General features: G+C 46.5%; 1 protein-coding gene across 2 annotated transcripts in view; it reads right to left on the reverse strand.

Annotated features, from left to right (window-relative positions):
• Window positions 1–22034, reverse strand: part of hook2 (hook microtubule-tethering protein 2) — a 59836-nt gene that overhangs the window by 37274 nt on the left and 528 nt on the right. The window contains exons 1-6 of one of the 2 annotated variants that reach the window (XM_070867286.1): window positions 17379–17456; window positions 16421–16614; window positions 15800–15869; window positions 11482–11532; window positions 5065–5197; window positions 610–677 (exon numbers count right to left, since the gene is read on the reverse strand). In XM_070867286.1, coding sequence (XP_070723387.1) covers window positions 610–677; window positions 5065–5197; window positions 11482–11502 — 222 coding nt within the window. In that variant the 5' untranslated portion in view covers window positions 11503–11532; window positions 15800–15869; window positions 16421–16614; window positions 17379–17456. Of the gene's footprint in view, window positions 1–609; window positions 678–5064; window positions 5198–11481; window positions 11533–15799; window positions 15870–16420; window positions 16615–17378; window positions 17465–22034 lie in introns of those variants that run through there. The other variant, XM_070867285.1, reaches the window with a different exon arrangement.

Here is a 22034-nt window from a genome sequence, read left to right on the forward strand (position 1 = left end):
CACTATCCCCATATCTCTTGATCCCCTAAAAATCTATCGATCCCTGTCTTGAGTATACTCGATGACTGAGCCTCCACAGCCCTCTGGGGTAGAGAATTCCAAAGATTCACCACCCTCTGAGTGAAGAAATTTCTCCTCATCCCAGCCCTAAATGGCTGGCCCCTTATTCTGAGACTGTGACCCCTGGTTCTAGACTCCTCAGCCAGGGGAAACATCCTCCCTGCATCTACTCTGTCAAGTCCTGTAAGAATTTTGTACGTTTCAATGAGATCACCTCTCATTCTTTTAACCGCTTGAGAATATAGGCCTAGTCTACTCAATCTCTCCTCATAGGACAATCCTCCCATCCCAGGACTCAGTCTGGTGAACCTTTGTTGCACTCAGTCAATGTCCCGAAGCCTCACACCACCTAGGTTCTATCGACTGTAGTACTCTGTCGATTAGGAAGCCAAACATCTTATAAAGCATCTGCTATATTCTCTCAGCCTGTTCGATTTCACTGTAGATTGATCAGACACTTGAAAAAAATATCACACAGGATGAAGGCAGTTTCAAAGTAGCGGTTTGTCTCTATACGGCCCGAGCTACATTCGGCTGTGGTCTGCTTACCTCTTGGATGGCAGTCATGACAACATGCTGAACAGACTCCTCCAGAGTCATGATATGCTGGATGTATTCTGAAAGGGAAACATGCTTCAGTCGTCGAGTAACGTCATATTCATTATGTTTAAAAACAGACAGTGCATAAATGGTTCTGAAGTAGTCTTGGGGACCAGAATCTCAGTTACATGGAAAAGTTTCAGAAGGGACACGACCGAACAAGTGCTGTAGCATGGCACAAGAGTCCCTTCCTCTCTCAGCCAGATTTCTAATTCTAGCCTTGACTGACATGTGAACTCGACTCTGTCTCTCCATAGGGGGATTTTGCCAGCGAGCAGCTGGGCTGTTAGATGGAACGCTGCATGCCAACACAGCATTCCATTTGTGGGCCGGGTTAGGGGCAGGAAAAGAACGGATTTTGCAAATGACGAACAACTGGCTTAACGACAGACACAGAGAGCTCCATACCCTGGAAAGTCGTACAGCCCGAGAGGGAAAAGAGGGCAGCACTAAAAGATTTATATAATATCCCACACAATGGTAGTAACAACCATTTCTCTCTTTTTTTGGGCTTTAAGCCAAAGCCAAGTGCAGCATCCTGGAGAAGCAAGATCACGAGTCTCTCTCACCCCTTCGCTCGCCTCCCAAAATATAAGCTTCAAATTCCTTAAAAGTATCAACTTATATATTCCATTAAAGGACTTTTTTCATAGGATCATAGAAATTGACAGCACGGAAGGAGGCCATTTCGGCCCATCGTGTCCGCGCTGGCCAACAAAGAGCCGGCCAACAAAGAGCCATCCAACCTAATCCCACTTTACAGCTCTTGGTTAATTCCTGTAGGATACGACACTTGAAGTGCAAATCTAGGTACTTTTTAAGTGTGGTGAGGGTTTCCGCCTCTACCACTCTTTCAGGTAGTGAGTTCCAGACCCCCACCACCCTCTGGGTGGAGAAATGTCCCCTCAAATCCCCTCTAAACTTCCTAATTACTTTAAATCTATGCCCCCTGGTTGTTGACCCCTCTGCTAAGGGAAATAGGTCCTTCCTATCCACTCTATCTGGGCCCCTCATAATTTTATACACTTCAATAAGGTCTCCCCTCAGCCTCCTCTGTTCCAAAGAAAACAGACCCAGCCTATCCAATCTTTCTCATAGCTAAAATTCTCCAGTCCTTGCAACATCCTCATAAATCTACTCTGTACCCTCTCTAGTGCAATCACATTTTCCCTGTAATGTGGTGACCAGAACTGCACGCAGTACTCTAGCTGTGGCCCAACTAATTTTTTTATACAGTTCAACCCTCTTTTCAATCTTCCTCGCTGCCATGTTCCACCTCTGTCCAACAAGCTCCCCGCCGGAGTGGAGCTAAACCACAGAACCCGTGGGAAGCTGTTTAACCTACGCCGCCTCCAGGCCAGGTCCAAGACCACCCCAACCTCTGTCGTTGAACTGCAGTACGCGGACGACACCTGCATCTGCGCACATTCGGAGACTGAACTCCAGGATATAGTCAATGTATTCACCGAGGCATATGAAAGCATGGGCCTTACGCTTAACATCCGTAAGACAAAGGTCCTACACCAACCGGTCCTCACCGCAGAGCACTGCCCCTCACCGCAGAGCACTGCCCCGCAAGATTCACGGCGTCGCTCTCGACAACATGGACCACTTCCCATACCTTGGGAGCCTCTCGTCAACAAAGGCAGACATTGATGCGGAGATTCAACATCGCCTCCATGGCAGCCTTCTACCGCTTGAGGAAAAGAGTGTTCAAAGACCAAGCTCATGGTCTACAGGGCTGTAGTAATTCCCACCCTCCTATATGGGTCAGAGACAGGGACGACTTAAAGAGGACGCATCAAGTCGCTGGAGATATATCATCAACGATGTCTCCGCAAGATCTTGCAAACCCCCTGGGAGGACACACGCACCAACATCAGTGTCCTCGCCCAGGCTAACATCCCCAGCATTGAAGCACTGACCACGCTAGATCAGCTTTGTTGGGCAGGCCACTTAGTTCGCATGCCAGACACGAGATGCCCTAAACAACTGCTATATGCGGAGCACCTTCATGGCAAACGAGCCAAAGGTGGGCAGCGGAAACGTTACAAGGACATCCTCAAAGCATCCCCGATAAAGTGCGACATCACCACTGACGCCTGGGAGACCGTGGCCGAAGATTGCTCTCGGTGGAGAAAGTGCATTCGGGAGGGCGTTGAGCGCTTCGAAGCTCAACGCTGCGAGCGTGAAGAGATCAGGCGCAGGCAGCGGAAGGAGCGTGTGGTAAATCAGTGCCACCCCCACTTCCCCCGATGAATCTGTCCCACCTGTGACCGGGTCTGTGGCTCCCATGTTGGACTGTTTAGCCACCAAAGAACTCACTTTAGGAGTGGAAGCAAATCTTCCTTGATTTCGAGGGACGGCTTATGATGACGATGATGATATACAGTTCAAGCATAACCTCCCTGTTCTTGTATTCTATGCCTCAGCTAATAAATGCAAGTATTCCGTTTGCCTTCTTAACCACCTTATCGACCTGGCCTGCTACCTTCAGAGTTCTATGGACATGCATTTCAAGGTCCCTTTGTTCCTCCATATTTTTTGTGCGCATTTAAAAAAAAAAATAAAGTCTTTAAGCTGAAAGACATTGATGTTGAGCAAAGAAACATTTTCTATTACAGGAATCCAGTGGGTCAGCATCCAGCATTCCCATGTCATGTAAAGTGTGATTCGATGCAGCATAAAGCTCTCTTTTGTTCCAGCTCACTATTATACGCTGGTGTAATAGGGGATACTCTTGAGGTTGGCATAGCGTGACATTCTCCATAATCAGTTGATTGCCAATTTCGTACCAATGGTGCCCAATGACAGCCATTGTACTGGGAAGCCGCTCATAATTGGATTGATACTGCCCAAATTCAATTTGCTAGTAGACTCTGGCCATCAAAATAGTCTGAACAGACTTTTATCCCATACAGGTCTGGGTTCTATTTGAAGCCAGGTGCCAGATATGAAAGGACACCTGCGTACAGTTTTGGTCTCCTTATTTAAAGGGGGGGATATACTTGCATTGGAAGCAGTTCAGAGAAGGTTCACGAGATTGATTCCTAGGATGAAGGGGTTGACATATTAAGAAAGCTTGAGCAGGTTGGGCCTATACTCATTGGAGTTTAGAAGAATGAGAGGTGATCTTATTGAAATGTATAAGATACTGAGGGGGCTGGACAGAGTAAATGCAGAGAGGATGTTTCCACTCGTGGGGGAACCTAGAACTAGGGGCATGGTTTAACAATAAGGGGTCACCCATTTAGAACGGAGATGAGGAGGAATTTCTTCTCTCCGAGGGTCGTAAATAAGAACATAAGAAATAGGAACAGGAGTAAGCCATACAGACCCTCGAGCCTGCTCCGCCATTCAATAGGATCATGGCTGATCTGATCATGGACTCAGCTCCACTGCCCCGCCTGCTCCCCATTACCCCTTATCGTTTAAGAAACTGTCTATTTCGGTCTTAAATTTATTCAATGTCCCAGCTTCCACAGCTCGCTGAAGCAGCGGATTCCACAAATTTACAACCCTCTGAGTGAAAATATTTCTCATCTCTGTTTTAAATGTGTGGCCCCTTATTCTAAGATCATGCCCTCTAGTTCTAGTCTCCCCCATCAGTGGAAACATCCTCTCAGCCATAGAGAGCTGTGGAGGTCACTGAAGATGGAGACAGACAGATTTTTGAACGATAAGGGAGTGAAGGGTTATAGAAACATAGAAAATAGGTGCAGGAGTAGGCCATTCGGCCCTTTGAGCCTGCACCACCATTCAATATGATCATGGCTGATCATGCATTTCAGTACCCCATTCCTGCTTTCTCTCCATACTCTTGATCCTTTTAGCCGTGAGGGCCACATCAACTCCCTTTTGAATATATCTAACGAACTGGCCCCAACAACTTTGTGGTAGAGAATGCCACAGGTTCACAATTCTCTGAGTGAAGAGGTTTCTCCTCATCTCGGTCCTAAATGGCTTACCCCTTACCCTTAGACTGTGACCCCTGGTTCTGGACTTCCCCAACATCGGGAACATTCTTCCTGCATCTAACCTGTCCAATCCCGTCAGAATTTTATATGTTTCTATGAGATCCTCTCTCATCCTTCTAAACTCCAGTGAATAAGCCTAGTCGATCCGGTCTTTCTTCATATGTCAGTCCTGCCATCCTGGGAATCAGTCTGGTGAACCTTCGCTGCACTCCCTCAGCAGCAAGAATGTCCTTCCTCAGATTAGGAGAGCGGGCAGGGAAGTGGAGCTGAGCCCAAGATCAGATCAGCCGTGATCTTATTGAATGGCGGAGCAGGCTCGAGGGACCAAATGGCCGACTCCTGCTCCTATTTCTTATGACAGTGGTTAATAATTCACTGGAGCATCAGAAAGTTCGGAGTTGTTGCACAGCCCTCCGTAGCGTCCTACCTTGCTTCTTCTCACAGCTGACGGCACAGCCGAGTACAAGTTGCAACATTCGACCAAGCTCTGCTGCGTCCGAGTGCTCGCCTATCAGATTGACCTCTGGCAGATTATACTCAGAAATCTGGTGACCGAGAACCTGAAGAAAAATTGATTTTTTGAAGTTAAAAAGTTAATTTGCACCATAATTATGATGCAACAGCTAAAGGAATGCAAAATTCACAAGAATTCCCCCCCCCCCCCCCCCAACTGTGTTTGGGCTCATTCGAAAGGAAATTTAATTTGGGACTATCTACCGAAAAGTTTGGAACTCTAAAGTGCTTATGGAAGAAACTACGAACTTTAATAGAATTTTGGATTTTAAAAGACAAACTCAAGGCTGTGGGCAGACCTACGGAACTAGCAAAAGACAGTCTAATTAAGTGAAGCTACCTGGGTGTGAGAATCAAGTTAACCTGTCTGGAAGAATGAGTACTTGAAAAACCTTCTCCACATTAACATCACAAAATCACCCAGAGGTAGCTACCCATCAACATGGGTCTGGACAACCATTTCAGCATATACATCACAAAGAGGCCCAATCCAGCCTGTATGCGAAAGACTAAGCACAAAAGGACATTGCAATTACCAAACTAATATTTCCATCAGGAAACAGTTTTCGAACATCAACCCACCCAAGACATATCAACTTTTAATGAGCCCGACAAAATATTACAAAGAAGAACCAAGCCCGCCAAAATTATACAAAGAATTTTGAACAGATTGGGCGGCAAGATTAGAACACCGAAATCGTATAACTGACCCGTTTTCAACAGAGGTTAGGTGGTTGCTAGGTAGCTACAAGGCCGCTAGATGACACTTTAACTGACAGACTTGTACCACACTACGCTGTGTCATCAAGACAAGGAGAGAAAACAACGCGACAGTTTAAAACGAACTTCTCCAGCCTTGAAGTCCTGAAGGAAGAACATCACCATTGGTAAGCATAGTCCCTGCCTGCTCTGGAGTCTAACCTAGCTAGAATTAGGTATTGAGAGGTGGGAGGTATAATTTATTGTAACCCCCTTTGAGGGCCCAAGTTTCCACACGATAAAAAACGGGCGCCCCTCCGAGCTGGGCTCCCGTTTTTCGCGCCTAAAAAAAAACTCGCGATTCTGGAGCGTTCTGCAGCTCCTTGTCTGCCTGGCGTGGCGCCCAGAGGGCGGAGCCTATACTCGCGCCAATTTTGTAAGTGGGAGGGGGCGGGTACTATTTAAATTAGTGTTTTTCCTGCCGGCAACGCTGCGCGTGCGCGTTGGAGTGTTCGCGCACGCGCAGTGTGAAAAAAACATTGGCACTCGGCCATTTTTGTAGTTCTTTGTAGCTGTTTAATTTTTGAACATTGTTTTAATAAAAGCACATTGCCATCAGCACTTGCAGCCTTCTCATTGTTTCCTCCTCCCCCCCCCGCGGGAAGAACGGGCGCCCCCTCCCCCCCCCACCCACGGGAAAGAACGGGCGCCTCCTCCCCCCCTCGCAGGAAGAACGGGCGCCTCCTCCCCCCCCCTCCCACGGGAAAGAACGGGCGCCTCCTCCCTCCCCACCCTCGGGAAGAACGGGCACCTCCCCCCCACCCCCCGTGGGGAAGAACGGGCACCACCCTCCCCCCGCGGGAAAGAACGGGCGCCTCCCCCCCCCCCCCCCGCGGGAAAGAGCGGGCGCCTCCTCCCCCCCCGCGGGAAGAACGGGCGCTCCCCCCCCCCCCCCCGCGGGAAAGAACAGGCGCCTCCTCCCTCCTCCCCTCTCCTCCCCCCCCCCCGCGGGAAAGAGCGGGCGCCTCCTCTCCCCCCCCCCCCCCCCTGCGGGAAAGAACAGGCGCCTCACCCCCACCCCCCCCCCCGCGGGAAAGAACAGGCGCCTCCTCCCCCCCCCCCCCCCCCCGCGGGAAGAACGGGCGCCTCCTCCCCCACCCCCCGCGGGAAGAACGGGCACCTCAGGCTGACTGCAGCATTCTCCGTGCCTGAAGCACTTTCACACAGGTAGGAAGATGGTTTATTTAATCTTTTCTTTGCTTATAAATGTTTATTCAGGTTGGATTTATTTGTATAATATTTGTAGAAGTATAAGTAAGGATTTATTGTAGAATTTAATGACTTCCCTTACCCCCCCCACCCCTCGTTCTGGACGCCTAATTTGTAACCTGCGCCTGATTTTTTAATGTGTAGAACAGGTTTTTTCAGTTCTACAAAAATCTTCACTTGCTCCATTCTAACTTAGTTTGGAGTACGTTTTCACTGTGGAAACTTTGAAATCAGGCGTCAGTGGCCGGACACGCCCCCTTTTGAAGAAAAAATTCTGTTCCAAAGTAGAACTGTTCTACCTGACTAGAACTGCAGAAAAAAAAATGTGGAGAATTGCAATTTCTCAGATAGTCCGTTCTCCACCAGTTGCTCCTAAAAATCAGGCGCAAATCATGTGGAAACTTGGGCCCTGAATGTGTAGTGCATGGTTCTTTATTAGAGTGATTTTAAGTTTGACCTTGTACTTTTCCTTGTATTGTCCTTTAATAGAATAATTATAAGTTTGGCCTTGTATTTTCTTACTAGAGTAATAAGCCTGTGTCACCTTGACTGTAATAAAAAACAAAGTTCTTCTCATCAAACTTATAATTATTCTATTAAAGGACAATACAAGGAAAAGTACAAGGTCAAACTTAAAATCAGGTAGATGCAAAGCCTTTTGTTTTCGAGGTGTATTTTCAAAGCTGCAACGTTCAGTATTAATGCACATAGCTAATGGAGATTGCTGTGTCTAGCGTTGCAGGATATGGGAGCAATGGGTCTTCCAATGATGGAGTAGCAGTCTTAAAATGTTATTTTGTTGTTGAAGGTTTACTGCTGATGGGTTACAATTCCATACAGGACTTCAGTTGAATTTTATTCATTAATTTATTGATTTATCATTTATTATTGATGATGGTTATTTTTAAAGAGAGCTCTCTCTTTCTCTCCCCCTCCCCCCCCCCCCACCACGACCCCCCCCATCCACCCACTCATCTCTGGCGAGCTGTGCTGATTTCTTAACTCTACACAAGGTTTTTCGTGGCGTACAAAAGCGGACACTTACACCATTCTAAGTTAGTTTGGAATAACTTTTCGCAGTCTAAACTTGCAAAACAGGCGTAAGTGGCTGGACACGCCCCCTTTTGGGAAAAAAACTAAACTAAAACGAAGCTAAACTAGCTCACTGAAACTGGAGCAAACTAAACGTGGAGAATTGCAATTTCTAGGATACTCCCAAAAAAAACAGCTGCTCCAAAAAAAAAAAATAGGAGCAAATCCAGTTGAAACTTGGGCCCAAAAGAACTTTTAATTTATGTAGCACCTTTAACGTAGTAAAATTCCCCAAGGCGCTTCACAGCAGTGGTCTAAGACAAAACAAATAAATAGTAAGAATTGCTAAGTTATTTAAAATCAGAGGGGTTCTATTCTAATCTAACGGCCATACTCGCACATTTTCCAGCCGCGGTGCCTGGATAGCGATCAGTAGGAACCCTGGATGATTTTCCCCTTTCTAGCCTGTGGGTAATAAGACCAAATGTAGTGCTCCAGTTGGAGCCCTATCCAAAGTTAGCCAACTCAGTACAAGCCAGAGTGTGATCCTGGGATCTTCTGGTTTGTATGGATTGGACCACCGCCATACAAAATTCTTACAGGGCTCAACAGGGTAGATGCAGGGAGGCTGTTTCCTCTGGCTGGGGAGCATAGAACCAGGGGTCACAGTCTCAGAATAAGGGGTTAGCCATTTAGGACTGAGATGAGGAGAAACTTCTTCACTCACCAGAGGGTGGTAAACCTTTGGCATTCTCTACCCTAGAGGGCTGAGGGAGCTCAGTCATTGAGTATATTCAAGACAGAGATCGATAGATTTTTGGATATTAAGGGAATCAAGGGATATGGGGATAGTGCAGGAAAGTGGAGCTGAGATCGATGATCAGCCGTGATCTTATTGAATGGCAGAGCAGGCTCGAGGGGCTGAATAGTCTTATTCCTGCTCCTAATTCTTATGTTCATACTTAGTCACTAGGCCTTCAGTAGAGCTCTATGCTACTCTCCAGCCAGCTACCAGGAGGGACGAAGGGCATTTACGTAGAATCTTATCCCATCCTCAGGATGCCCCAAAGTGCTATATAATGAATGACCGGCAAATGAATAAGTCACCAATCTGTTTTCGGTGATGCTGGTGGAGGGAGTAGTATTGGTCAGAAAACCCAAGAGAACTATAGATTTAAAATAATTGGTAGAAGGATTAGGGGAAAAAAAATTTCAGCCAGAGGGTGGTGGGCGTCTGGAACTCACGGCTGAAAGGGTGGCAGAGGCAGAAACCCACAGCGCATTTAAAAAGTACTTTGATGTGCATTTGAAGTGCCGTAACCTACAGGGCTACGGACCAAGAGCTGGAAAGTAGGATTAGGCTGGATAGCTCTTTGTCAGCCGGCAGACACGATGGGCCGAATGGCCTCCTTCTGTGCCGTATATTTCTATGATTGCAACTCCCTGCACTTCTTTGAACAGTGCCATGTGATGTTGTAGGCTCACTTGAGCAGACAGGGCCTCAGTTTACCATCTCACACGTGTAACGCCACTGCCAAGGATCAGCTGATATTACGTGCTCATGTATATTGTGGGTCCAACACCCACAGAGGGGTGAGAGGTGCCAATTGAGTCAAGAGGATAGCCTAATGACAACCCTCCTTCACCGGGGAAGGAAGGGAGCAGGTACAGCAGGCGGTGAAGGCGGCAAATGGCATGTTGGCCTTCATAGCAAGAGATTTGAGTATAGGAGCAGGGAGGTCTTAATGCAGTTGTACAGGGCCTTGGTGAGGCCACACCTTGAATATTGTGTACAGTTTTGGTCTGCTAATCTGAGGAAGGACGTTCTTGCTATTGAAGGAATGCAGCGAAGGATCACCAGACTGATTCTCGGGATGGCAGAACTGACATATGAAGAAAGACTGGATCGACTAGGCTTATATTCATTGGAATTTAGATGAGAGGGGATCTCATAGAAACATAACATTCTGACGGGATTGGACAGGTTAGATGCAGGAAGAATGTTCCCGATGTTGGGGAAGTCCAGAACCAGGGGTCACAGTCTAAGGATAAGGGGTAAGCCATTTAGGACCGAGATGAGAAACTTCTTCACTTAGAATTGTGAACCTGTGGAATTCTCTACTACAGAAAGTTGTTGAGGCCAGTTCGTTAGATAGATTCAAAAGGGAGTTATGGCTAAAGGGATCAAGGGGTATGGAGAGAAAGCAGGAATGGGGTACTGAAGTTGCATGATCAGCCATGATCTTATTGAATGGTGGTGCAGGCTTGAAGGGCCAAATGGCCTACTCTTGCACCTATTTTCTATGTTTCTACGACAACTAAATATGTAACCCTCTATGCTGCCCAGCTTACATTCCATATTTATAATGCAGTAATTTAAGCCATGTTCAATGTATTTAAACAAAGCATTCTGGGTTCGTGTCTGTAATGGGAACAATGGCCATTTCACAGTATGACCTTAAACAGCATCATTCATCTGGGGAGTGTATGGGGTGGGGTGGGATTAAGGAACTGTGATTGATAAAGAGGCAGTAGTATTGAACATGGGTGGAGACAACTCTATCACAATCTTTTCTCTAAAATTATTTTCACAAAAGCCTCCAGAACACTCACATGAAAGTCTTTGCATGAAAATTGCTCTGATTGAAGTTCTTTTGGGCTAAATAACTGCAGGACTGATGCATTCAGTCAACTGTGCTGCAGCTGTCAAGGCAATGAAAAGTAAAAAATAGCAACTTCCATATACTGAAAGATTCGGTTTAGTAATTTGCTACACAGGCCTTCGTGATCAAAGCACAATTATAGCGAAGATCAAAAAAAAAATGCGACCACAATAACCACAATGAAAGTCATATATGCAGGTCTATGAGAAGATATTACGCTAAATGTCTTTTGGCATCCCTTTTGCCTACAAAACAATATACTTCAAAGAGTAATTAATTGGTGGTGAAGCACTTGAGCACATCCTGAGGACATTGCAAGGTGCTCTACAAGTGCAAATTAATTATGAATAGATGGCATAGCACATTCGGAAACAAACTAGACAGGAGTGTTTTAACACCGAGCCATACAAGAAGAAATTCGGACAGGTGACCAAAACTAGACTCCAATTGCTAAACGTGACCCAGGATTTGCCAGAAGAATGAAAAACGCCGCCAGCATGAGCACTGTGACGTTATGGGAGTTTACAGGCTCCCGAAGGAAATTTGGTGTTGTATCATGTAAAATGCATGGCTGTGGTCTCTTGCTGTGCACTGCAACATTGCAAATTTCAGACTGCTGCTGTACTCTGAAAACAAGCCAATGTACTAAAGGCTTTAGGAATACTTACGTCATGGTAATATTCCAACATGCTCTGAAGGATTTTCTTCAGGTTGCTCACCTGAATTGGAAGAGATTTAAAACAGTCACAATCTCTCGGACAAGCACAAAGGAAGGGAATAGTCAGCGGTTTGCTGCATTCCTTTTTAGTCACAGATCACGAGCTCAAAAAAAGCACGATAGCTCAAATACATGCTTAGCAATAATAAAGACCGAGGAAAATTAATTTGATCTTGCACTATTCCATGCAATTTTAAAACTTGTTTACACACAACAGCATTAACATTAGAAGAAAGGGAGTAAAAAGAACATGCATTTGGAGATTGCAACTCATCTGCATAATCTGTATTTTACTGTTCCCCATTACAACAACAACAACTTGTATTTATATAGCACTTTAAATAGTGAAACGTCCCAAGGCGCTTCACAGGAGTATTTTTAAGACAAATCAAATCTATTTGACACCGAGCCACACAAGAAGAAATTCAGGCAGGTGATCAAAAGCTTGGTCAAAGAGGTCGGTTTTAAGGAACGTCTTAGAGGAGGAAAGAAAGAGAGACAGAGAGATTTAGGCCCAGGCAGCAGAAAGTAGGGCCGCCGATGGTTGAGCGATTATAATCAGGGATTCTCAAGAGGGCAGAATTTGAGGAGCGCAGACATCTCTGGGGGGGGGAGGGGGAGGGGGAATGAAGGAGATTACAGAGATAGGGAGGTGTGAGGCCATGGAGGGATTTTAGGAGAAAGTTCTTTAAGTATAACCATCATAGGCAGTCCCTTGGAATCGAGGAAGACTTGCTTCCACTCCTGAAGTGAGTTCTTTGGTGGCTGAACAGTCCAACACGAGAGCCACAGACCCTGCCACAGGTGGGGCAGACAGTGATTGAGGGCAAGGGTGGGTGGGACAGGTTTGCTGCACGCTCTTTCTGCTGCTTGTGCGTGATTTCTGCATGCTTTCGGCAACGAGACTCGAGGTGCTCAGCGCCCTCCCGGATGCACTGCCTCCACTTAGGGTGGTCTTTGGCCAGGGACTCCCAGGTGTCAGCGTGGATGTCGCACTTTATCAGGGAGGCTTTGAGGGTGTCCTTGTAACGTTTCTGCTGCCCACCTTTGACTCGTTTGCCGTGAAGGAGCTCCGAGTAGAGCGCTTGCTTTGGGAGTCTCGTGTCTGGCATGCGAACTATGTGGCCCGCCCAGCGGAGCTGTTCGAGTGTGGTCAGTGCTTCAATGCTTGGGATGTTGGCCTGGACGAGGACGCCGATGTTGGTGCACCTGTCCTTCCAGGGGATTTGTAGGATCTTGCGGAGACATTAGTGGTGATATTTCTCCAGCAACTTGAGGTGTCTGCTGTAAAGCAGGATAAACACTATACGATGCTGATTTTTCCCCTCCGACATTCTCAAATGGAGGAAACATTTACCCTGATATTATACAGGGCTCAGGTTTGGCTTGTTATCGAGTTATTTTGAAATACAAAAAAGTTAGCATTTTCTTTCAATGGAAGGTTAGAGGTCATTCAAACTTGCCCCTGCTGATAATGAACAGAATAGGCCTCCAATTAAGACTCAATTAGTGGTTTCTATATACAGCGATTAACACATACATGAAGGACTTGCTGCAGATTACTACTTGTAACATTTGACACTGCTGAGATTCGGTATCTGATGCTGAAGAGCAAGCCATTTGCTGGATTAGAAAGGAGGTCACAGAACTGACTTCAGCAAGCGCGAGCCCAGCGATTACATTCCAAGGTACTGTATGAAATATTTGCATTGATTCGGCTTCTCAAATTTAAAACTTGAATGCAATATTCGCATTTACAGTTGTCCATTACATGTAGCCATTTGGCAAGAACAAAGTTTGGTCCCTTTTCTCCCCTGAATGTTTCGGCTCCTGCTAGGGCAAGGGTCTACAAACCCCTCTGTATGTTGCCCAGCACGCCATTCTCCGTGTTTGGGCCTGGAGAGTGAATATTAGCAAACCATTTGGCTATGCGGGGCACAGGCAGTCGGAGCGAGTCTGATCCTACCCATACTGCATCACCCCAGAGTAAAAGTCAATGATTAAGTGTGGGGACCCCGACTAAACATCTCCTTTCTCTAGTGTCGGCCGTGGCTCAGTGGGAAGCACACTCGCCTCGGAGTCAGAAGGTTGTGGGTTCAAGTCCCATCCCACAGACCCCAGCACAAAAATCTAGGCTGACACTCCAGTGAAGTGCTGAGGGAGTGCTGCACTGTCGGAGGTGCCGTCTTTTAGATGAGACGCTAAACCGAGGCCCCGTCTGCCCTCTCAGGTGGAGGTAAAAGATCCCACGGCACTATTTCGAAGAAGAGCAGGGGAGTTCTCCCCGGTGTCCTGGCCAATATTTATCCCTCAATCAACATCACAAACAGATGAACTGGTCATTATCACATTGTTGTTTGTGGGGTGGTGTGTGCAAATTGGCTGCCGCGTTTCCTATATTACAACAATGACTACACTTCAAAAGAAAACTACTTCATTGGCTGTAAAGTGCTTTGGGACATCCTGAGGTCATGCAAGGTGCTATATAAATGCTCTCGGTGATGAGACTCGAGGCACTCAGCGCCCTCCCGGATGCTCTTCCTCCACCTAGGGTGGTCTTTGGCCAAGAGAGCATGCAGAAAACAAGCGGAAGGAGCGTGCGGCAAACCAGTCCCACCCTCCCTTAGCCTCAACCACTATCTGTTCCACCTGTGACAGAGACTATAATTCCCGTCTCGGACTGTACAGTCACCTGAGAACTCACTTTTAGAATGGAAGCAAGTCTTCCTCGCTTTCAAGGGACTGCCTATGATGATGATGAAATTGAAAGTCTTTCTTTTCTCCATTAGAGATTGTAGTAGCCATTGCTGTTCCGATTGAGGTCATCTAGCTCATTTGAGACTAGGGTTGAAGGTAGATTCTTTCGTTATCAGCTGGTGCTTTTACCCACTGAACCCACAGGGAGGGCTATCAATATTTTGTTAACAGTAGTCAGAATCAAAGCCTCAGTAAATGTAAAGCTACCATCGATACAAAGTGATGACCTTTGTACAGTAGGTGCTCGCTGTATACACCGCCATCGCTCATTTAGCTCCCGATAGATTTACCACACAAATCATTGATCAATCTTTTATCTCTAGCTCACTTATCTTTCAGTAAACTCGAACTACGAGCATGTGGGAATAGATCAGAGTTCAAACAGGTCATGTAACTTTATAAACAAACTGTTATTTTCTTTGACAATTGACCCGTTTCGCAGTTGTAGCACTGTGCGAGAAGCCAGGATCGAAACTGCTTCAAGCTCCAGGCTGAGAGAGAAAACGTGATACAAGAGCACATGCACAACACAGCAATAAAAAAAAAACACTCCTCCTTTGACTGATTCTGAGGGGACTTGATAGGGTAGATGCAAAGAAGATGTTTCCCCTCGTGGGGAACTCTAGAACGAGGGGCCATAGTTTCAATACAAGGGGTCGCCCATTTAAAACGGAAATGAGGAGGAATTTCTTCTCTCAGAGGGTCGTGAATCTTTGGAATTCTCTACCCCCAGAGAGCTGTGGAGGCTGGGTCATTGAATATATTTAAGGTGGAGATAGGCAGATTTCTGAACAATAAGGGAGTCGAGGGTTATGGGGAGCGGGAAGGGAAGTGGAGTTGTGGCCAGGATCAGATCAGCCGTGATCTTATTAAATGGCGGAGCAGGCTCAAGGGGCCAGATAGCCAACTCCTGCTCCTATTTCTTATATTCTTATGTTGACACTCAACAGGATAAGTTACGGATTGCTAGGGCAGTACCAGCAGGAGATGTCATAAAAGTCCAGGGTAAGACAACGTCTTTTTTTGCTCCCTGGTCTGTTACTGAAGGTACTGGTTTACACTGGGCATGGTTCGACATGCTCGTCAGCCTCCAGTACACCTTCCAAATAGCTGTTCTTCCTAGACAGCAAGGCTATTTGATTGAGAGTGGGGATCGTAGCCTGGCCGGACCCCCCTGGTCATTCCCGGTGACACTAGGTAATGAATCAAAGTGGCAGTCACAGCCAACTGGTTCCTTTTCCTCGCTGAAGTGCTTTTGTGGCCTCCTGCCCCCAATTCAGCGTAGAGCAGGGGATTGAATCTGGTCTGTACATGTGAGGAGTAACATCTGGAATTTGCTCCAAAAATGTTCGGACTGCAAAACCATTTCTATATTGTGTGATAAACTTTGCCAGTTCCAGCAAAACAGACGGGGCCAACTTTTAAGCACTGGTCTGTCTCCGAAATACATGGTGAGTTGACCCGTTTCGGTTTTGAAAAGAACAAAAAACATCCGGATTCTACCACCGTACCTTCAGCCTCCAGTCACTGATATCTTCCTTAATACGTCCTAACCAGGCCTCATTAAACCAGGAGGGATCACTAGAGAAAAGAGACAGAGCGACTGAAAGCAGTTACAGGAAACAATACAGAAAACATTGTGTGAATCATTTGGCACAATCCAGAGCAACAGACGACGTGAACCCACAAACTAGAGAACGACTTTAGTCTTCAGGCAATTGTTAATGCGCAACTCTGCATATTCCACATCTGCGGGTTACACTTAGAAACGGTGCACTGACCACATGAATCCTTGGCTTATAATGCTAAGGAAAACCGATCTTACTTCTTCCCGCCGTACATGCAGTACAAGGTTACCATTTTCACTTAGTGAGCAGATTTAAAATGGCTACTTTGTGCTGGCATCACCTCCCAAATTGCCACCTGTGGCCGCTCAGTATATTGCAGTTGCGTATGCTCCAAATTCACATTTTATATGATGGAGTAGACTCGAGAGTGAATGTGGGAACAACTGTGCACTTTGAACACATTTCTGCTTATTTGTTCCAAGTGCTATTGTTATTTCGGACATTCGCTAATGTCGCCGGGGGGGGGGGGGGGCGGGCGGTAGAGGTGGAGACTGTACTGCTTACCTGCATGGATGTGCTGAGAGTTTAATCTACCCTCGACCAGAGCAGAACGGCTGCCTCAAATGGTAGGCACCTGTGGCCATTTGCTTTTCCCACGGACAACAGTCTGCCCGCAAGAGATGGCAGCTATTTCAGGATGTGGTACTGCGTGTCTCGGAAATCATGAAAAGGATCCCATTTCTATTCTAATGCTGCCTCTGGAGATAAATTAATATATTAAAAATCTTATTTGTATGCAAATTTCCTGGTGGCGTTTTCCATTTCAAATTCCTGTGTCCACATTTATAATGGCATGTAAAATTGTAGCAATAACAACTTGTATTTATATAGCGCCTTTAACATTGTAAAACATCCCAAGGCGCTTCGCAATCTGACACTGAGCCACATAAGGAGATATTAGGGCAGGTTAAGGAGTGTCTTAAAGGAGTGAGAGGTAGAGAGGTTTGGCAGGGAGTTCCAAAGCTTGGGGCCCAGGCAACAGAAGGCAATGGTTGAGCGATTATAATCAGGGATGTTCAAGAGGCCAGAATTAAAGGAGCGCAGATACTTAATGATAATTACACCCTCTTGGCAGTGGCAGTACTGCATTGTGATAAGTTCACAGGTAGCATCCATTACAAATGTAGACATAGGAATTTATAATCAAAATATAAACGGAGAAAATTAGATCTGTATACCCTAGTTCAATTATAAACACTACACATAAACTCTACTGCTTGTATGCAAGGCCACGTGAAATTCAACTGTTTCAGTATAAATGGGGTATAGATCTTCATGGTTCAGATGCCATTTATAAAACCATTTTGAGCACTGCCCAAACCCAGCGACTGCCTTGTAACTCACTCTCAAGTAATTGCGTATTAATGAAGTTCTCAGTATTAATCCACAGGCAAGAACACTTCACATCGTCTCTAACAAACGTCAACTGTGAAATAGAACCAAAACTTCTGGGACAACTTACATATGGTTAAGGACCTGAGCGATCGCAACTCCGCTGGTCAACTGCTCTTTGGTGGTACAGGGCGATGGCACGCGAAATGTCTGGAGCTAAGGAGGTGACAGAGATACAATGTTATACTAAACAGAAAGAGTAGGAGTTTCAGAAAGGCTAAACTTTTGAACTTGTTTCTCTAACAGTTTGTCAGCTGTGACTCAGTGGGTAGCACTTCCCGGCCTTCTCCCAGGTGTCCTGAATCAAAAGGTTCTGGGTTCCAAGTCCCACTCCAGAGACTGGAGCACATAAATCTAGGCTGACACTCCAGTGCAGTGCTGAGGGAGCACCTCTCTGTCGGAGGGGGAGGGGCAGTATCGAGGGAGCGCCTCTCTGTCGGAGGCGGAGGGGCAGTATCGAGGGAGTGCCGCACTGTCGGAGGGGCAGTATCGAGGGAGCGCCGCACTGTCGGAGGGGCAGTATCGAGGGAGCGCCGCACTGCCGGAGGGGCAGTATCGAGGGAGCGTCGCACTGCTGGAGGGGCAGTATCGAGGGAGCGTCGCACTGCCGGAGGGGCAGTATCGAGGGAGCGCCGCACTGTCGGAGGGGCAGTACCGAGGGAGCGCTGCACTGGCTTTCGGATAAGACTTTAAACCAAGGCCCTGTCTGCTCTCACATATGGACGTAAAAGATCCCACGGCACTATTTCGAAGAAGAGCAGGGAAGTTATCCCTGGTGCCCTGGCCAGTGTTTATCCCTCAACCCACATGACAAAAACAGATTATCTGGTCATTATCACATTGCTGTTTGTGGGAGCTTGCTGTGTGCAAGTTGGCTGCCGCGTTTCCCACATTACAACAGTGGCTACATTTCAAAAGTAATGCGCTTTGAGACGTCCGGTGGTCATGAAAGGCGCTATATAAATGCAAGTCTTTCTAATACTGAAGTCTCTGCTATGAGGCCTGCGGGGACAAAGTCCACTCCAGAACTGGAGCATAAAATGCAGGCTGACATTTCAGTGCGGTAGCGACTGCTGCAAATGTCACCCTTTGGACTGGACACTATGCCAAGGCCCGATCGACCTGTTCTGCTGGTTCGGGCAGGACCTCAACAATTGCACACTATTTGCATTTGAGCAGGGAGTTCTCTCAAGTGCAACTTCAAAAATAGTCGAGACTCCCAACCCTGAAGGGTGTCTGGGGGAAGAAAAGGGATGAGGGGAAGATTGAAGTAGAAAGTGGCCAGCAAAACTGCTGCACCAACACCTTACATGCAGTACCAACATTCAGCATCGAAAAAACAGCAAAAGACAGAACTTCAACCAACTTTAATTGCACAGTCATTTTGAGCGTTCTATGCACATATAATCGTGATACTTTCTGACTGTCATTTCAGTGTTTAAAAAAAAATAGGACAGTATTTCCGCCTTAAACATGAACTTAGTGGTTTAATAATTTAGTGGGGGGGGGGGGGGGGAGAAAGAGAATGCATCTGTATAGCACCTCATCATGTCCCAAATGCTTCATAAATAAGTTTTGAAGTGCAGTGGCTTCTGTTGGCCAACATGACAGCCAAGCTGCACATGGTAATACGAGATGAATCACCAGTTTGTCTGTTCTACAGTATGAAGGAGAATGCTGGCCAGAACACCAGGAGAACTCCCTGCTTCGATTCTTCAAACAGCGAGAGGACCTTTAACATCCACCTAAACCTCGGGAGCAGGCAGATAGGGCCTTGGGAGGACTGGACTTCTGTCAATGCAGCACTCCTCCCTGTGCTAAATTGAAGCGTCAGCCTGGACCATGAGCTCATGTTTCAACGTGGGGCTGGAATCCAGAAGCGGCTGATTCAGAGGTTGAAGTACGACCCAACAGGGTCAAGCCGATACTTGCATTGCACTTACAGCACACAAGAGCAAGCCACTCGACCCAACGGGTGCGTGCCGGTGTTTATGGTCCGCACGAGGCTCCTCCCACCTCAAGTCCCTGGAGGTTGAGAGATCAAATCCCACTCCAGGGACTCGAGCCCAGCCAACACTCCCAGTGCAGTACTGAGGGAGTGCTCCACTGTCGGAGATGCCAACTTTCGGATGAGACATTAAACCGGAGGTCCCGTCTGCCCTCTCAGGTGGAAGTAAAAGATCCCGCGACACTATTTCGAAGAGGAGCAGGAGGTGTTATCCCCGGTGTCCTGGGGCCAATATTTATCCCTCAATCAACAGAACAAAAAGCAAATGATCTGGTCATTATCACATTGCTGCTTGCGGGAGCTTGCTGTGTGCAAATTGACTGCCGCGTTTCCTACATTACAACAGTGACTACACTCCAAAAGTACTTCATTGGCCGTAAAGCACTTTGAGACATCTGGTGGTTGTGAAAGGCGCTATATAAATCCAAGTCTTTCTTTCATATCACCCCAACATATCCTTCTATTCCTTTCTCCCTCATATACTTATTTAGCTTCCCCTTAAATGAATCGATGTGATTCACGTCAACGACTGAAAAAAGTGGTAGCATCAAATTTATTAACGTGCAAAATTCTTGAGTCATATTTTTCAGCCTCCTTGCTTCCAGAGTCTGGCTTGGAGGTAGCAGCGACACTTTGAACTGCAAATAGTGATCAGACAAACGACCAATTTGTTTCTTTAGTTGGTGCCTTTGCTGGAGGAAGGAATATTAGCTAAAAGGGCAGGTGAACTCACTACGCTTCTTCACATCGTACAAACGACATGCTTGAATCAGAACAGGCACTCAAGACCTCGGTTTAACATCCCGTCTGAAGGATAGCATCGGAGATGATGCAATACTCTTGCAGCCTTGCAACTTTTGACACTTCTCCAGTTCCAGGGGCCCCCATCATCTAGAACACTCATCGCCAGAATTTAACTTAAAAGTTACCCCTAAACTGTAAATTCTGCGTGCAAAACTTAATCTACAATGTCCAACTCCTTTAAAAATCTCGCACTTTGATCATAAAATTGCTCTCTATATAAACCCAATCAAATGCCTTGCCAAATCACTCATTCACGGAATCAGAGAACCTCGCAGGCAGAAAGAGGCAGGTTTGGCCCATCAAATCTGTGCCAAGAGCTTTTTAAACTAATCGCATCCTCCTGCGCATACTTCATACTTTTTTTAATATCCTTCTTTTTCAAGCAACTAATGCATATTCCTTAAAAACAAAAGGGTTGTTGCACAACTAAACATATTGTTTATATATTGTACATGCAGAACTCATTTCCAAACTTTCACAACATACTGCACATGCTGGAAATCAAACTACAACTTGTATTTATATAGAGCCTTTAATGTAGTAAACTGTCCCAAGGCACGTCACAGGAGTATTATAAGGCAAAGATCTGACCGTGCCACATAAGGAGAAATTACAGCAGATGAGGGTCATAGCAGTAGGTTTTAAGGAGCGTCTTAAAGGAGGAAAGAGAGGTGAAGAGGTTTAGGCAGGGAGTTCCAGAGCTTGGGGCCCAGGCAGCTGAAAGCATGGTTGAGCGATTATAATCAGGGATGCTCAAAAATGCTGGAAACGCTCTGGTCAGGCAGCATCTGTGAAAAAAGGAACTGTTAAGTGCCAGGTATAATAAGCCTTTATCAGAACGGGAAGATCTTAGAGGGATGCTTAGAAAAGGGAACAGAGAATAAGGAAAAAAGGATGGGGGCAGCAGGGAACACAAACAAGAAAGGAAAAAAAAAAAGAGAATGTACTGTAAAGTGATCATTTGGTGGTGGGTTGGTGTTGGAGGTGACAGAGTTAGCGGAAGATGAACTGTTGAATGCGGCAGCTGGTAGGGGAGGACCCTCTCACTATTCTTGGGAGAAGGGGCCGGAAGGGCGGGCTCGGTCGAGGGCCTCAATGGATGGAGAATCCTCAGCCGAGGGGAAAAGGAGGCTATTTCGGAAGCTCTGCTGCAGATGGGGGCATCGTCAAGAGCAGATGCGACAGAGAAACTGGGAGAAGGAAATAGAGTCCTTACAGAACGCGTGGTGGGAAGCAGTATAATCTAGGTAGGTGAGAGAGTTGATGGGCTTGTAATAGGTCAGTGGGCAGCCTACCCCCAGAGATAGGGAAGTCCATGAAGGACTCCTCTGCCTAGGTATCCTTTAACTATTCACACATTCTCTGGGCCCTGTATATCTCTTCTATTTCTCTCACCATCCCTCCTGTTGACTGAAGCTATTACTTCTGCTATTTAACCAGCTTCTGTTCTCCACTTAATCACTGCCAGCCATGGCTCAGTGGGCAGCACTCTCGTCTGAGTCAGAAGGTTCAAGTCCCACTCCAGGCACTCGAGCACAAAAATCCAGGCTGACACTCCAAGTGCTGTACTGAGGGGGCGCTGCACTGTTGGAGGTGTCGTCTTTTGGATGAGACGGTAAACCGAGGCCCCGTCTGCTCTCTCAGGTGGTCATAAAAGATCCCGCGGCATTATTTCCTGCTGTTATTTTGAGTGAAGTTGCAGTTTAAAGCATTTTCCTGCCGTTGTTTGCGTTCAAAGCATTCTCCTGTTGGTATTTTGAGTTTGAAGTATTTTTCTGCTGGTATTTTGAGTTCAAAGCATTTTCCTGCTGGTATTTTGAGTTTGAAGCATTCTCCTGTTGGTATTTTGAGTTTGAAGCATTTTCCTGCTGGTATTTTGAGTTTGAAGTATTTTTCTGCTGGTATTTTGTTTTC

Source organism: Pristiophorus japonicus, chromosome 24 (genome assembly GCF_044704955.1).
Source record: "Pristiophorus japonicus isolate sPriJap1 chromosome 24, sPriJap1.hap1, whole genome shotgun sequence".
NCBI lineage: Eukaryota > Metazoa > Chordata > Chondrichthyes > Pristiophoridae > Pristiophorus > Pristiophorus japonicus.